The following is a 17,878-nucleotide window of genomic DNA, read 5'->3' on the forward strand; positions in this document are numbered from 1 at the left end:
TTTCTCGGAGGGCAAGCCATTCACGAGTCCTCACCTGGCTCTCACAAGTAAGAACAATCAGCTGCCAATCTGATTCTTTTCACTGTGCCCTCAAGGTAGAAGTAATTGGGAATGTAGGTAACCTCAGCAAGTTTAAAAAAAAAAAAACAGTTGGATTGTTTAACTTACCAAAAGTATTGATGCTAAGCTGATCGATGAAATCCCAAAATCGTTCAATCACATCCTGCACTTGCTTCTCACATTTGCCCTGCAAAAGTAAACATTTGTCAGAGAAGAAGCTTACATTATTTGAATTTTAACTGTTCTGGCTGCAGGACATGAAAAGGTGTAATATGAAACAACCACAAAGTCAAAACGTGTTCAGCATAGTTTCAGAACATGAATTTACAGTGTTTTTCAATGCCATGGTCCATTTCTGACTAGCTAAAATCACTGCCTTGACAGAAGCCCACCTATTTTGATTGGTAACAAAGAGATAGCTGTCTAGTCTATATACTACCAAAACAAAAAAGTGGTCCAGTAGCACTTTAAAGACTAACAAAATAATTTCTTAGGTGATGAGCTTTTGTGGGACAGACCCACTTCTTCAGATCATAGACATACAAGAACAGACTCAATATTTAAGGCACAGAGAACCAAAAATAGTAATCAAGGTTGACAAATCAGAAAACTATTATCAAGGTGAGCAAATCAGAGAGAAGAGGGGCAGTGGGGAGGGGGGTGTCAAGAATTAGATAAAGCCAATAATGCAAAAGAGCCCCTGTCATGAGCTAGAAAATTCTCATCCTGGTTCAAACCATGTGTTAATGTGTCAAATTCGAATATGAGAGAGAGTTCAGTAGCCTCTCTTTCCAAGCTGTTGTGAAAATTCCTCTTCAGTAAAACGCATACTTTCAGGTCATTAACAGAATGGCCTACTCCATTGAAGTGCTGACTGAAAGGTTTGTAATCAGGAGTGTTTTTGTCTGTTTTACGCCCATTAATTTTTTGTCTAAGAGAGTTTGAAGTCTGTCCAATATACAAAGCATCTGGGCATTGTTGGTACATAATGATAGCTTGATTGGTTTGTCTAAAAAGAGCTCTTAGAATCTAATTGTAACCTAAAGCTAATACAACTAAACACTTGTTGAAAATTAATGACTGAGGTTAATTAATACCTGTACAGAGCTTAGGAGGCCGAAGATTAAATTTTCAAAAGTGATGTAAGCACTAAACAGCAGAAGTTTCACTGGCAGTTAACTGGACTAAGGAGCTTAGTCATCCATGTCTCTATGGAAAATCTTACCCATTGAATTCTAGATCAGTACTAAATATTGTTCTACTCAGATTTTTGCTTCATATTCCTCTCCACCCAATTCCTCTCATACAATAGCCACTACAGGCTGAACCTCTCTTATCCGTAACGCTCTTGTCCAGCAAAACTAAAATCATGCTGGATTTGGAGTAACCGGACAACCACTTATGATGGGTGTGGCCAAGTTTCCTGTAGTCCCATAAAGTTTGTTTGCAGCCATGAGTCCTGGCTCTCAGTGTTCTGTGATGTTAGTTAGCTGTAATTTACCCCCAAACATCTTCTGAGCACCCAGTAAGGAGTGGAAGCACTGGTAATGTGCCAGAAAATATTGAGTCATCCAGCAATTCTCTCGTCCAGCACTGGTCAGGTCCTGAGAGCGCCAAACAAGAGAGGTTCAACCAGTATATATGTAGAGGGAGACTTCACCGTTCAGCAACAGATTAGGTCGAGTGTAGAAATTGATTTGGAAGAAGAAATAAGTGATGACAAATGGAGATTTTCCTCCTCATTTGCTTGTCTTTTTGTAGTTCATCCATCCACTCCACTGAAGCATCAAGAAGACACTGCCACCCTGACATGGGAATGAAAATGCCTATTGTTGGTCTTTGGAAAAAAAGCCAGGTGTGTGTGAAATTAAAAAACAAAGAAGGGCATTCATGGAGGTTCAGGTGTTACACTGTCAGAAGCACATTAGATCAGAACAATGCATAGGAGGAAGTCAATCAGGTGTGAAAAAGCAGGGCATTTATGGAGATTCAAGGTGCCCTGTACAAGGGACTTCCCTCTCTGCTGCAGCTGAAAAAATGAGATCTCATTTCAGTGGCAGAAGGGCTCTTCAGGTGTAGGGCTATTCTGATGAAAGCACAAGGAAGAGAAAGTAGGTTATATGAAGAGGAAAGGCTCCCCAAGTTTTAGATGGAAAACCTATTCTTCCGTAAGAGAACGTTTGGGGGCATTTTGCTGCCAGGAACACTCACATTCATGTCACAGAATCCCACGGTGCATGGCTTTCCTTTCCTTAAGTACAGGAACTGCTGATTAGCATCAACATATGGACTGCACTTGCCATGCTCGTCCCGGCAGCAGACCTTGCAGGAATGGTCAGTTTCTAAAACAAAAGCAGCAAACAATTTTCCCCCAGATCTTACACTTATTTTTAATCCATAACCAAGAGTTACTGAGCAACAGAGTATTTCTTCCCAGTCTCCAGGCTGACCACGCCCCTTCCCAGCAGATGGTGTGTGGAATGGACAATTCTGTCATCTCTAGCCACACAAAGTAGCTTCTTCAGCTCCTCAGCCTACCTGGAGCCTGAAGCTGCCAAGATGCTCCATGCAGCAGGGTGGGGAGATGCAGAGAGCTCTAGCCTTTTTCTGTTCAGCTCTCAAAGTTAAACGACCGCAGCCTTCAGCTGGGAAGGGCAGGTGAAAGGTTTCAAAGGCACCTGAGCCCTATCACACACCCACATGAAAAATGGCATTTTAAAAGCTTCCTACTGGTCCTGTCAAACTTCTGAGCAGCCATCTAGATGAGAAGAGCAGTCACAGACTGAGCTATGAGGAAATCAGTGCCGGGGTCTGAGATAGAGTCATTTTTTGACCTTTGCCCTGGGATTGTACAGAGCCTGGAAAGGGGGAAAAGGAAAGCGTGTGTGGGGTTGTGGGGGTGTTGTATTTTACAGCACTATTAATGGCACATGCATGCAGGGATTCTTTCCATTAGCACAATAATCAAACTTGTACTTCTGCCTAGAAGAGTGGCATGTGGTGGTCTTCGTAAAGCTGGCCAGTCACATGCTGCTACCTTTCCTTTTGGTTACCAACTGCTACGTTGCACTAAAGATGGGTATTTGTCTACACTCCAACAAAACCCCACAGCACTGAGTCTCAAAGCCTAGGTCAGCTGACTGGGGCTTGCAAGGCTTGGACTGCAGGGCTAAAAAGAGCTGTGTAGACATTCAGGTTTGGGCTGAAGCCCAGGATCTGAGATTCACTCCCTTCAGAGGATCTCAGAGTCCAGACTCCAGCCCCAGCCTGAATATCTATACTACAATTCTACAGCTCTGCAACCGAGCTCGTATCAGCTGATCTGAGCCAGCCACAGCTGAGCCAAAGGGTCATGTACTGGACTGCAGTAACTCTGCTGACATGTCCTTTCTGTGTCAGCAACTGGTAGAGCTGCCACAGGCAATAGCTTATGCTACAGGCCTCAGCTGCAGGCTGTGCTGGCAATTCTATGCTCTGTGCAGCTGGAGAAGCAACCTCCCAGCTTCCTGTCAGACTCTCCTTCCCCAGCTTGCCTTGCTGAGGGGAAGTGTAGACATCTCTACTTCCCAGTTCACCCCAGTTTATCAGCTTCATCTATAACCCTGCCTATTTGGTGCTGTGAGGGCTCCAGCCCAGATGTCAGAGCAGCTCCTCAGTCCCTTCTCACATAGGAAATGAAAACAAGGGCTGAAAGACTAGAAGGATTTTTTGAAGCGGGGGAGGGGGGGGTGTTTGAAACCCTGATCTAGGTTTCAAGGACACGTTTACTGATAACTTGTAATCTAAATGAGAGCAGTGCTATGATCAGTGGGGCCCTGAAAAAACACGATGACTAGGACAGCCGGCTATCCTGCTTTGCTCACCGTTACACGCACACGACTGCAGGCTCTTCTCCCTCATGCAGAATGGAACACATTCACCATCTTTGCACTTGCCCAAATCCACGCAGACCGTATCATCAGGCGCGTTCCCGGGGGGCGGGCAATCACTGCTGTTCCCTACAGCAAATGGCATTTAGAAGGGATGGCTGCACTAGCGCACGTTTGGCAAGGGCACAGATCATTCTCTCTGCTCAGGAGAGGAGACTGAATCACAGGAGCTCATTATATAGCAACTCCCAGTAGCCCATTCTCCCAGCAAGGCTCTGGTCACCCTTAGTGGGCTGCTGCCTAGCACCCTGAGGAGCAGCAGTACATCTGGCAGATGTCCAGAAGGAAGGGGCCCCGGGGGTGGGGGGAAAGGAAGGGGAAGAGAATGACAACACAATTGCTCACAGAATTCAGATACTGTGATAATTCCTACATTAGACAAAATCTTAGGATTAGTCAGCCCTCAGCTAGGAAAGGTGACTGTCTGGGCAGATTCCTCATCTTCAAGCAGAGCAGCTATCACATACTGGCTGAGGCAGAAAAGGGAAGTCAGAAACAAGCAAGGAAGCAGAGTCACCCCACCAGACAAGATTCAGGAGCACACTTTGTGCCTCCTCATGACTTATTTTTTTTTTAAATTTAAGACAATAATGCCATTACCCAGGTCCCAGGGAGCTGCAGACAGCAGAACAATTCTCGGACAATAACTAAACAATTCATTTGTAGGACAGTTTCTTGGTGCTTAACTGAAGGTTAAAAGAAAATACGAGTTGTAGAAAAGGCACCAAAAGCTAGTAAAACAGGGCCCTAAGCCTGCAACATTCAGTTGCACATGTAAGGGAAATATAACAAGGGCGTACCAGTGCAATAGGACTCTCCTTTGCAAGTAGCATTTATGGCTTCCTGGCACTTCTTCTGAGCACTTTCAAACTGGCAACCTTTGCAACAGGGGCTGTTCCGATCACTGAGAGAAGAGTAGAGGGAAAGGAGGAATATTTAGCTACTCAAGAAATAAATGAGTGCTAACATTAGAGCATGGAGGATAGGTCCATCAATGGTTATTAGACAGAATGGGCATGGCTGTTGTCTCTAACCTGTTCGCCAGAAGCTGGGAACGGGTGACAGGAAAGGGATCACTTGATTACCTGTTCTGTTCATTCCCTCCGGGACACCTGGCACTGACTACTGTCAGAAGACAGGTTAGTGAGCTAGATGGGCCATTGGTTTGGCCCAGTGTAGCTGTTCTTATATACTTGGTCCCCCCATTTTCTGAAGAGTGCTGAAGAATGGGTTACATAAGCACACATACAACACTACGTACGGAGGCAGTCTGGGCTTCTCAACAAGGCACTGGACAGCCCCAGCACACATGGGTTCTTTTCCTGCCTCTGCTGCTGAACTGCTGGGTGACTTTGGTCAAGTCTCCTCACATCTCTCTGATCCCGTTTTCTCTCCCCAGCTTTTGTCAGCCTTGTTCAGTGGGACTATGCTCTTGAGGGTAAGGACCATTTTGTGTTCAGTGTGTAACAAATGGAATACCACCCCTCACCCCTGAAGGACCCAGCCACTATTGCAATGCAAATATTTAAAAATCCACATTTGTAAGTAAGTTAAAAATGAAATCCATGCTAGGAAAGGGCTAAACGTTCATGTCTCATCCAAAACTAAAATGATTAAAGCGCAATTCCTCCAGTGTAAATGAGAGCAGATCTGAACTGTGTACGCAAGCTGGACAATAAAGACAGAGCTCGGATACCACAGTCACTGTTCAGCTTGCACAATGGGGCCCTGAATAATATGCAACCACGTATTTAGACTGCCTTGCTATTCATATGCAGAAGCAGCATTATGGTTGAACATGGGATCTTAACACTGTGACTTTCTGACTTTTGGGTATGGAATTTACCATTACACCTCATTGATGTGCAGTTCCCAGCAAGGCAACAGAACAAAGTCATCTCAATACTAGCGCATCAATTAACACTGAGGCTACCAAGTAGTGACATGCACCAAAGCTCTATCCTGGAGTCCTTAAACCTCCCAAGAAGCAAATTTGCCAAGTAGAAAGTGCATGCTGCTGCACTGCAAACAAGTTTTTGACCCAGACCCATATTCTCTTCCCCTCCAACCAAGGCCGTGGCTTACAAGACTCTTACCTGCACTTTGCATTTTGTTTCAGTTTACAGTCAGCAGAGCAGCAGGGATCATTATGCTTGTGCAAAAGGCCAGGATCACATTCCTCACCTTCATCTACCCTGGAGTTCCCACACACTTTGTTGTTGCGCTCTTTGAAACATTCCTGGGCCTTGCTCTGAATGGTCTTGTGGATGGATTGTTTACTGCAGCTTGAGAACAGCTGAAGAATCATGAGTGGAAAGAGCAGCACTGAGAAGAAATACATCACTCCCTTTCACCAGAACACACCCGAGACTGACACCATCACACCCCCGATCCCCAATTCTGATATTTTAAGAAACATATGCTCTACTTATAATGCCACCACAGTAGCTGGGAAAAATGTAACATAGGAAATTGTAGCTTGGGGTGAAAAACTGCTTTGCTGTAGTGTGATTAACAGCTAACGATACACATATGCACAGCTCTGTACGGTCAACTGTCGGGAGGGATTCCAAGGCCAAATCCAACCCTCCTGCAAGCACTGGGTTTCAGGTGGAACAAACGATCCCAAGAAATGGTTGTAAAAAAGGGTAACAGACTTCTCTGACCCTGGTTTAAGCTTCTGCAGTGCTCTCAGTAACCTCCGGCTAGTCATTCGCTCTGTTTCTTTGTCTATAAAATAGGAATAGTACCATGTCCTCAAGGATATTATGATGTTTAAAAGATTAATGGAGATGAATACATGTTAGCTCAGTGACGGGGCTAACCAGTAGAGGGAGAGATGACAGCCGTGACCAACAGCTTACTATTTAGAAGCCTGTGTTCTGGTGCTGCAGATCCAAGCTGGATTCCTGCCGACAACTGTAACTGAAGGCAGCCAATTTGTGAACAAAATATCACCCTAGTAGGGCTTCAATGTCTGTAACTCTCAGGCATTTAGGAGGAACCTACCTAAAACTGAGATGTATGTTTATATATAATGAGCATCCGTCCACTGGCTGTTCAAGCAATTAACCACCTGTTGGCTACTTGATGAAGTAGAGAGCCTTAGTTAAGCAGCTATGGACTTGTATTTTGGGATTGAAGATTCTGGGTCAGTCCTTGTTGACTGTAATGGGATAGGGGAAGGTAAAGCAAATTTACCTTGTTGTTTTCATGATCGCCACTCACAGCAATTGGATACATAACATACTTTCCTCCCTGGTCTTCAGTGGGAGCACATTCTGGCAGACTGTCAGGATCATGTTCTGCTCCAAAGTTGTGTCCAAGTTCATGAGTAGTAACCAAGTCTGCTTCCTTGTTTGATACCAAGAAAAACACATCTAAAGTCAATATCAACATACAATGTGGGTGGGCGGGTGGGAGTATCTAAGTAATTCCAGATCACTAGATCTTTAGAGATACACTTAATTAAAAAACAACCCTTTAGGTAGCCATATGAATGCTAAACTGAAGCCAGGACTTATAAGATCAGCAAACTTGAAAGCAATCAGCTACAGCAGGGTTCAGATGCTGCAGGGGTATAGAAGAACTCAACATTCATCACTGTGAAGCCACTGATCACTAAGATTAAGAAAATTATTTCCTAAAGAAACATCACAGCACAATGATTGTGCATGTGTCACATTTTCATTTAATTCCTCTGACAACATGCATTATTTTTACTGAATAGACAGTGGTCAGTAAGAACCTTAACTAAATTCACATTTTGATGCGCCAAATGCTAGAAAATAACATACAGTGACTCTTCAAAAGCTGAGAGGTAATGCAGGACTCACTCTGCACAAAAGATTCCAAACCTTCTACCGGAAACCCTCCCTCTTCATCCTCCACCTCTTGCCAGCTTGTGCTCCTATGTGACCTCCCCCACTTGACCACCAGGGGAAACTCAGACCAAAAAGGATACCAGCAAAGAAAGAATAGCTAAGTGCTGGGAGTATTGGCTGGATACAGCACACACAACAAAGGAGGAAACCGTAACTAGGAAGGGGGCAAGAGAGAGTTTGTCAGAGTAACAATTTGTGATACTCCACACATAGGAAGCTTTGAATGACTATGACCAGCCAAACTGGAGCTGGGACACTGGCATATGGGCTTATGCATTATATCATATATCAAGTGAAAGACTTGAGCAGTCCTCAGAGACTGTGTGTGTGATTGGTATTTCCTTTGTGAGTTTTAGTGCTCTTGGAAGCAAGGGATAGCCTGAACAGACACTACACAAGATGCTCCACATCAAAACTGAACTGTGCCAAGTCCTGACTGATCTGCATGAACAATTGTGCAAAACCATCCCAAGGTTTGGTGACAGACTAGGAACAGGCCAAACTCAACTTCACCTGTAACCAAAGCACTAGACTAGATGACAACTAGAGCCCTATCACAGCACTCCCAAGTTAAAGATTCAATGACTGCTTTTCTTTCAAAACTCTGAGAAGTTTCATTCTTCTTGACAGCTTCTGTGTCAAGTTTCAGCCAAGAGTAATTCTGACACCAATTAGAAGCTTCCTTTAAAGTCAGGGTTTAACTATAGTAGTGTTAAAGTCCACATTAGAAAATATTTTACTCAAATGCAAAACTTTAGCAACTGCTCTAATATCGAGGCCAGTGGCACTGTAACTAGGTAGGGTGTTGGCGTTGCTGCTGAATCCCTTGGCTTGAAGCATGCTTTTCCCATCAATAGCACCCTTACTGTAACATTTTTTAAAGCATCCCAAACCCCTCATGCTTTCAAATTTTGATAAATTCTGCATCCAAGCCTCTAGCTATTTGACACAAAATAATGAACAAATGATGCAACTCTGAAAAAAGCCCAGACAGTTTACATTGGGGATAAGGCTAACAACTCATTCACGTAATGCCACCAAACTCAGCTGTTTCCATGACCGGCCCGTATGTCAGTGCAATTTGAAGCTATTCTGTACCTGTCTGTTTTCTCAAGAGCAGAAACAAGACTGAGGGGTTAGATCAAGGATCCAACTTATCTCTGCTGGACAACCTGAAGAATATAGCCCGACAGGTAAAAATAGCTTTGGCATGCTTAATCCACAAAATGAAGCACGTTAGAGAAGTATAAAATTCCAGAGTCGCACAGTTTGTCTTACAACAATCGGCAATATTCAACTTCACTCCACTGCCAATCTACAAGTTTAGTCTTCAGATTTATTTTGATTTTGAGGGGCGGGTTGTAAGCACACATTTGGTATGAATTTTGTGCTCTCATTTTTGGAGGCTTATAGCCTTATTTATCAATAGAAGAGGTCAGCCCAATCAAAGGCAGAACATTTCCTTCTCACTGCTTCACCCGTGCGTCTGATTCGTTCTAGCTCCAGAGCCATTTGGTCCTAGCTCTCTCTATCTGCAAAGACAACAGTTATGATGGCTTGTTTGCACCACAGATACCTGTCCACAGGGACTCAGACTGAGCACAAACAGTTCTCAAACAGGCATCCTGGAGCCAGTGCATCTCACTCTGGCTATAGCACTGAAGACTAACAGCAGAACATATGTTTAGCAAATACATTCCCGTACACGTTCACTTTACAGTACCTTTGTGAGGATAGTTTTGCCATAGTTCTTTGTGCTGGTTAAGCCACTGTTCAAATAGATGTGTTTTTGGGCAGTTTGACTAAAATAAGCTAAAGAGAGAAAGAAGGAAGATGGTGAAATTTCTCAAATAGCACAAGAAAAATAACTGGGATTTCTACAGATTTTTTGTTTGTTTAAAATACAAACGAAAACCCCGTGATAGACTTTTTCTTTGACCTTGTAAATAAATGACTGTAACATTACAGTACTTGCAAGGCTTATAAACGAGTCCCCTTCCTCTCAGTTTGCAGTCAGAACATAAATAAATGAATAAAAAACTGATGCACTCAGATACTCAAATAATGAGGGCCATATAAGGGCTTAAGTGATAGAAGATAGATTCCCTCCCATTGCAAAGTTTTGACAGGACACAAAAGCAGCACATGAAGATTTTAGCCACTCCAAATGGAACTGGGATGGCTTTCACTCAGCCTATTAGTTCAGGAAACTTAACTGCTGTACTCGATCCAAGTCTCCTATTTATCTGCAGCCTAGGATGCAGCTTTTATTTCAATTCCTAACTGGTCACTAGGGAATGTTTAAGTGATATACACTGCTACTAAAATTGTAGGAGAATTGAAGGAGGCACAAAAACAAATCATCAACAGACAAATAGGGGTGTGGAGAGGTGGAAATCTTACCCTTTGGGCAAATGCCACCATGGGTATTAGGCCTGGGAGATCCAACATACGCTAGTCCAAGTGTTCCCATATCGAAATCTTGGTATGTAAAGAGATGAGCAAGGCACACATGAGCAGCTTTCTCAGCTATATCATAGCTAAATTGCTAAAATAAAAAAAAAAGTGTTAGACAAAGACTTTACACGTATGGAAAAGATTCAAAGAAGAAAAAAAATAATTTAACGAGCCAGGTATTTCCCAGCTTCAGTTTCTATCACACTAAATGAAGAACTAGGCTCCATCCCCAGATCACATCAGGAGAGTCCCCTCATATTTTCTAGTACTTGGTCTGGCCTAGTTTTAACTATCAACTCCTGACAGAATATAATCTACAGTGTTTAGATTCTCATACATCAGCATATTTGGAGGAAAGGCAAAACTATTACAAGGGACATCTTTCAAAACAGCAAATGCTTGGCTAACAGCTAGAATTACAAGAATTCACTACAGAACGTCTTCAATGGCAGTAGGAATTTGCTGCTTCCACTCTTGCTGCTGAAAAAGAGCATAGCTGAATCCATATTCTAACATTCTCCTTGGCATCTCTGTTCAATGTACAACATACATGGTGACCCAGTGCACACTTCCACTTCTGTTTCAGCAATTTACTGAATCACATTTGGCATTGCAAAATACACTAGTTACTTCAGAAGAACTAGTAGTAGGAGCACACAATCGTATTGAAACGATACTATTAACAAGGGCACCAGGTAGGCAAATGGGGAGAGAAAGGATAAAGTTGAAGATATCACATGGGTCCTCAATAAACTATGTCCACTTCTGGATGGTTGGCATTTTCTGTTGACTCTTTCTTCCATTAAAACAAACACGTGACCCCATCAAATTCTTTTGTGGCCCCAGAGGTGGGAGCCAGCAGGGGTGCAGAGTACCTTAAATTTATATTTAAATTAAAAATTATTATACATGAGCAAATAATATTGCACATCAAATTTTATGAACTATTAATAAAATTGTAAAACAATAAAATTCATTAGTCTCAATTTAAATTATTGTACTGTATTCAAACAAGACCTAAAAAAATATTAGAAAACGTACCTAAAACATAATCCATAATTACAACTTTCCAGTAGAAGTAAATTTTCTTTGGTGGCCCTGAAAGCTATCAGTTTTTGTTTGTGTGGCCCTCTGTAGGCTTTGAGTTTGACATGCCTGCCTTAGAAGAGCCTTGTAAGCATCACTGTAGAAGCAAGTTTTAAGAGGGATCTGAATACATCAACAATGGTATGCCTGAGTAGTTTCACGATCTTTCTACTAGCCGTCTTCTGCTTCTCCTCTTTCCTATCTATAACCCACTTCAGGTGGAAATCATGTCAATACAGTCATGTGCTCTTCCGGGAAGGGGACATGTCTTTATACTTTCATGAGATGTATAGTATATTTGGAGCTCCCTCGGAATATAACACATTTTAACTTTTAATAAAAACACAAATACCACAGGTACACAATCCTGAAAGGCCAAGACACATGGCAAATTTGATCAACTGGATGGGAACTTAGAAGATGGGATAGTAGGGAGAATTTCAACACGAAACAAGTTCAACTACGCAGACACACATTAAATTAGTATCCTCCCATATATTCCTTTTCCCTCATTGTGAAATAGTAAAGTATTGTCAGCCCAATTTTACAGACAAGAAAATGAGATGCAGAAATCAAATGTCTTGAGCCAGGACATGCAGAAAGTCTGGCAGAGCCAGGAACTGAAACCAGACCTCCTTAGTCTCATGCCAGTGCTTTAATCACAAGACGGCCTTCCTGTCTCAATAACCATATAAAGATTTCTATTTGTTTTGTACTTAATTGTACTCTGGAAGTAAATACTTTTTATAATGAAGTCACTTGCCTTCAGCCTAGGTAGAAATATCACATAGTGAAGAGGAAGAAAAGCAGTTTCATTTGCAACCAGAGACTGATCTCGTATGGTAAAAAAGTAGTTCTCATATTTTTAGGTGGATCTTTTTGTTTGAAAAACACAGCTTTACCTCCAGCAGCGTCTTCACCTCCCATGCATCCTTCTCTTCATTAGGCTGATTTTTTGCCATATTATAATGTTTTTCCCCAGGTAGCACAAAACTTGATTCATTGTGGACAATAATCTATATTTAATGGTACAATATAGTTACAATAAGGAACTGTAAACACTTCAACAAGCTGAGGAAATAAACAGTGAAGTGCCAAGTCTACAATTTTGAAGTAAAAATGCTATAATGAAGGGAAAAATTTCATCCTCTTAAATGATAACCAAAGCGCCTCATCAAAATGACTTCCTATTTTTAGATTTTAACTTACACGTTCCCAGTGATGGACTCTTGATCTCTTAAGATAGTGCCACACACTTTGACGCATACAAACATAGCTACAGATTAAACACATTAGCATCCTTACACAAAGTTGTGCATTGGGAGTTTCTATTGTACCCTACTGAGATATTCATTACTCAGGTCATAAAAATTTAGGGTTCAATCCTGTAGAACACATCCTCAGTGCATCTCTGAATTTATTTAAGCCAAAGCGGATTTATAAGGTTTCCTACCTTTTAAAAATCCAGATGTACAAAAAGAAACCTGAAGAATTTTACTATTAAAAACAACTTTGTCATATTTAGACTTTGCTGACTAAAGTGATAGTTCACTTGTCGTGTGGCATATGTTCAGTTATGCTACAGTTAATGGGAGTAAAGCTAGGATTTTAGACTTTATACTGTAAATAATGGCCATCAAACCTTTGTTACTCGGGATGACAACAAGAAGAGAACGCAGCTTAACTCTCGGCTCCCAAAATGGGCTTTAAGACGTGAGTGGTTGAAATGGCTTGTAAATTGTATTTGATATGGAAATCATCAACAAACTGGGGTCCTAGAAAGCCATTTTTGCAACCACTTTTCAGCAGAGGTGGAGAAAGTACTCCCAGAAGTTACTTGAGTAAAAGTACAGCTGCTGGAGGAGGTGGCGGGTGTATGTAAGTAGAAGTCACCGATGTCCCTCTGGAAAACCACTTGCGTAAAAGTACACACATACGTGTCACATCTTTATTGTACTCAAGTACCCAGAAGTGAAAGCAGCTGCACTTTAACTCAAGCAACTTTTTCAATACTTTTTCTACCTCTGACTTTTATTGCATTTTACAATGGAGATAAGTCCCAAAAGATACCAGGAAGTCAGAATTATGGTTCCAGCAACACCACAAAACCTACTTTACAGCATTTTTGCCTCATCTTTTGTCATATGATTACTATGGCTGCTGAAGTCACAAGTAACTTCCCCCAGAGTCATGGAAGAGGGAAACCTAGGGACCTCCTTCTCTTGACCACTAGAGATAACTGCAGTTGCCTAAGACAGTGTTTCCTTTAGCCAGCCAGGCAACAACATGGTAACTACCAGATCTGACTATTCTTTCCAGCTGTGGCTGCTCATTTCCACATCTGGTATTTTCAGGCATCCAACACAGTACTTTGAAATTAGCAAATAGAGAACTGCGACAAAATAGCCCTTTCCCACTCAGGGTGGGACATCTAGCTGGGTTAGGCTTAAAACAGCACTCCAAGGTCCAATTTCTTCAGGTTAGGCAAGACCAACAGTAAACCAGGACAAAAATAGAGCCAGATGTCATGACCCTTTGTGATAAATTCTGTTTAGTGTACACACCATGGTATAGAAAGTCCTGTGTAAAACCAACTTTTATGGTGCCTACAAGAAATTAGCCCAAAAAAAGACTTCCACGTATTTTAAACACGTTATTCTGCCAGTCAGAGCTCTAATTTTCAAGAGTTGCTACATAAACTTATGTCACCCAGATCCTCCTCCCTCCAACTTTCACACAGTAGCTTGTTAAACCCTTCACAGCACCATTTGCTGTGTACAGCCAGAAATTAGTTGCTACTTTGAGGAAGAGGCACTGTGAACTTTCACAGATATTGTGGGGCCCTTTGCACAATCTTGGGCTCTGTCAGATAAACACCAACAACACTGGAGTATGTGACAATATTTGCACAATAATATAGTTATGAAAGAACCATACATTTTTCAAATCTAGCAGAAAAGGTCCTCCATTTGAGATCAAATGTGCCAAGATTCAGCCCAAAGTCTCCTCCTCCAACAGCTGTAAGTATCTGATAAAAGAGGGGCCAAGCCAAATCCCTATGAAAATCCCTAAAGTGATACTTTTAAGGGGATACTTACAGGTTGGAAGTTTTGATTATTTGTATTCTGATTCCAGATCCCAGCCTCCAACAGTATAATATATAGTTTATAAAATCAGAAATTATCTTAACATGCTCTAATGCCAAAGATTCACAACACTTCGCACTGACTCAGTGAATACCTGCTCTATTTGTATGCCGTATCCTTTCAAGTTCCCGTTGTCCCAGGAGGTATTTCGATAGATGTCATCCACTCTGTCTATTAATTCAATCTGTGCGTGGAAGGAGAACATAAGCTATTATTTAGAGCCACACTCTTATGTAATAGTCAAAAATATCCAAAAAAGTTGCAGCATATGTATCTGTGAACACACATTTTCAGTCAAAACTGCACTTCAAAAACATAATGAATTATTCAAAAAACCCCAGAGTAATATCCAAGGTGTTTTACATTAGTCAAAATATAGCAGACTCTACCATTTACCATGATTTTGTATGGCACAGTGGAAAAGCAATGTAAGGTTAAGAATAAATCTTCTTGGTAAATATTTTCTGCATATGCTATAAATCCACTATGGCTTTTTTAAAACAAACTTTTTAGTAGTGAGTGACCCTGGAGTTCAGGCTCTCTCTAATGGCCAATAAGCTATTGCTTTCCCCTTCACTACATTTGGTGCTGGGGCTCCCGAGCCTCTTTCGTGACTTTTTATTCTTTATAACCCGTGTCTCCCCATCCAAGTAACACCCTCCATCCGGAAATTTGCTTATGTGTTCTTACTGAATGGTGCCTGCAAAATCACTCAGAATGAATAGTAGGGTTGTTGATTGTTTTGGGGATTGTGAAGGTACAGAAAAAATAAGACTCTGGGGGGTTTTAAATTTTTCTTAGATTAAAGCCAATAAAAGAGACACTTAGCGACGGTGTAACTTGAAATGTCCCACCCTTCCACCTAATCAAGTTTAAAAATGAAATGCATCAAAATATGAAGTTATAAAGTCATTTTTTAAATCTATTTCATTAAATTTTGCTAGTATATAAGCAGCAGTTGTTTCCCTATTTACATAGGCTGTTCCAAGTAGGTTACTTCTAGTGAAATAGACTCCTTTCCCACACAAGACTAAATATTTTTATAATCACAATTTTAATTTATTTTGGTCACAGAAGGAGTTAAAGAAGCTTACACGAGCAGGCTCCTTATCCCACACACATTATCTAAGCATTTCAAGAGCACCTATCTTTAAGGAGGAGAACAAAAGGATCTAGGGAATTATAAACCAGTCAGTCTAACTTTGATATCTGGAAAGATATCATAACTAATATGATATTTGTACACACTTTGAGAAGACCAAAGGAACATAAGGAATTATAAGGAATTGCCAGCATGAATTTATCAAGAGCAAATCATGTCAAACCAACCTCATTTCCTTCTCTGACAGGGTTCCAGGCATAGCAGATGGGGAGGAAAGCCACAGATGTGATTTATCTTCATTTCAGTAAAGCTTTTGGCACTCTCAAAAGCTAACTAGAGAAATGTGGTCTAAGATGAAATCACTACAAAGTGGGTGCACAATCGGGAGCAAAACTGTACTCAGTAGTTATTGATGGTTCATGGTCATACTGGAGCAACACATTAAATGGAGTTCTGCAGCTGTCTGTACTGAGTTCCATACTATTTCATTAATGACTTAAGTAATGGGATGGAGATGACTCTCAGCAGAATGAGGGGGCAAGAACTTTGACAAACATTATTAGAATTCAAAATAACTTTGATAAATTGGAGAATTGGTCCAAAATCATCAGGATGAAATTCAATAAAGCCAAGTGCAGAATACCACACTTCAGAAGGAAAAAAAATAAAATAAAATGCACAGATCCAAAATGGGGCATAACTAAACAAAATGTAGTATTGCATATCTGGAGGTTCCAGTGGATCAGAACACTAAGTATGAGCTGACAATATGATGCAATTGTGAAAAAGACTAATACAATTCTGACATCCTGAGGCACTTTACAGACTAACAGATATTTTGGAGCATAAGCTTTCATGGGCAAAGACCCGCTTCATCAGAGTGGCCGTTCGAAGATGCCAAAGGTGAGACCATCTGACTGTATGTTCAAGGACCCTATTGTTACCAGCTACTGTAAAGGAGCTTGGGAGTACTCTGATGCCACCTCATCAGGTTTCCTATGCAAGTCCTGACTGAAGAGCAGGAGAGGATGACAGGGCAGCAGGTAAGATTCCTGTGCTGACTGAGGACTCAATGAAGAGGTTCCAGAAGTGAGGAGACTCAGGTTCATTCAATACATGGATGCCCATACAGTGTCAGAATTCCAGTGGTACCAACCATCTTAATGCAGTTGGCAGGCATTGGGGGGAAATGGAGATCTTATCTATCTCGGTTGCTCTGGCGTCAAATGATGTATTAATGGTGGTATTAATATAATATCGCATACCAGCAGTAGCTTTTTAGAGGAGCACTTGCACCTGTCCTTATCCCTCAGTGCCCATTAACAACGGGTCCATGGATTTATAAAAGTAATTGCCTCAAAGGTATTGTATGAGCTATGGTATTAATCTGAGATGGTCTTGGTGACAACAGTGCTAAGGATACCAAGCATGCTTAAGAGCATTTGCAGCTATCTTGGGATTCACTGTAGGGACTTCCTGCTCCTGATACCTGTTAGCTGGCATTTTAATGGAGTGGGCCATTCTGTTAATGGCTTAGGAGCCTGCATGTTACTCAAGAGGAATTTTCGGAACACTCTTGAAAGAGGCTGCTGAACTTTCTGTTATATTCAAATTCAACACATTAACACGTGGTTTGAACCGGGATGGGAATTTTCTGGGTCACTACAGGGGCTCGTTTGCATACTTAGCTTAATCTAATTCTTGATCCCCCCTCCCCCACCTTCTGTCCCTCTACTCTCTGATTTGCTCACCTTGATAATTTTTTTCTGATTTGTCCACCTTGATTACTGTTTTTGGTTCTCTGTGCCTTAAATATTGAGTCTGTTCTGGTATGGCTATGGTCTGAAGAACTGGGTCTGTCCCACGAATCCTCACCTAATAAATTATTTTGTTAGTCTTTAAAGTGCTACTTGATTGTTTTTTCTTTTTTCAAGGATTTACGACAAAAGAAAAATAAGGCTTATTTCTTTGATCCACACCTTTTAGATGTCAAGGGCTATGGGGAAGACTCAAGTCTGCCAGGAGACTTGTGATCTGGAAAGGTGCCTCGTGAAGATCATTTTCTTTGAGCTCTCTTGTCTTTATGAGACCAGGGCCTAGATGCAGGCAAAGATCACTTTTGTTGAAACTGGCCTTCCCCAAAGGAGTGAATGCACTGGCATAGTTTGTGTGCAACAGGGGCATAGCTTGTCTTTGCAAGAGAAGCAATTCTTA

At 41.5% G+C, this 17,878-nt stretch overlaps 1 protein-coding gene across 2 annotated transcripts in view; it reads right to left on the bottom strand.

Moving 5' to 3' along the window:
* The window catches only part of ADAM17 (ADAM metallopeptidase domain 17), a 56,265-nt gene that overhangs the window by 7,901 nt on the left and 30,486 nt on the right, over positions 1-17,878 (bottom strand). For both annotated transcript variants that reach the window (XM_074991240.1, XM_074991241.1), the window contains exons 7-16: positions 14,657-14,746; positions 12,319-12,432; positions 10,277-10,421; positions 9,597-9,685; positions 7,191-7,343; positions 6,086-6,285; positions 4,790-4,893; positions 3,924-4,058; positions 2,272-2,402; positions 169-247 (exon numbers count right to left, since the gene is read on the bottom strand). In XM_074991240.1, the coding sequence (XP_074847341.1) occupies positions 169-247; positions 2,272-2,402; positions 3,924-4,058; positions 4,790-4,893; positions 6,086-6,285; positions 7,191-7,343; positions 9,597-9,685; positions 10,277-10,421; positions 12,319-12,432; positions 14,657-14,746 (1,240 nt within the window). The remainder of the gene's footprint in view (positions 1-168; positions 248-2,271; positions 2,403-3,923; positions 4,059-4,789; positions 4,894-6,085; positions 6,286-7,190; positions 7,344-9,596; positions 9,686-10,276; positions 10,422-12,318; positions 12,433-14,656; positions 14,747-17,878) is intronic.

This window comes from Carettochelys insculpta, chromosome 3, assembly GCF_033958435.1.
Source record: "Carettochelys insculpta isolate YL-2023 chromosome 3, ASM3395843v1, whole genome shotgun sequence".
In the NCBI taxonomy this organism is placed as follows: Eukaryota; Metazoa; Chordata; order Testudines; family Carettochelyidae; genus Carettochelys; species Carettochelys insculpta.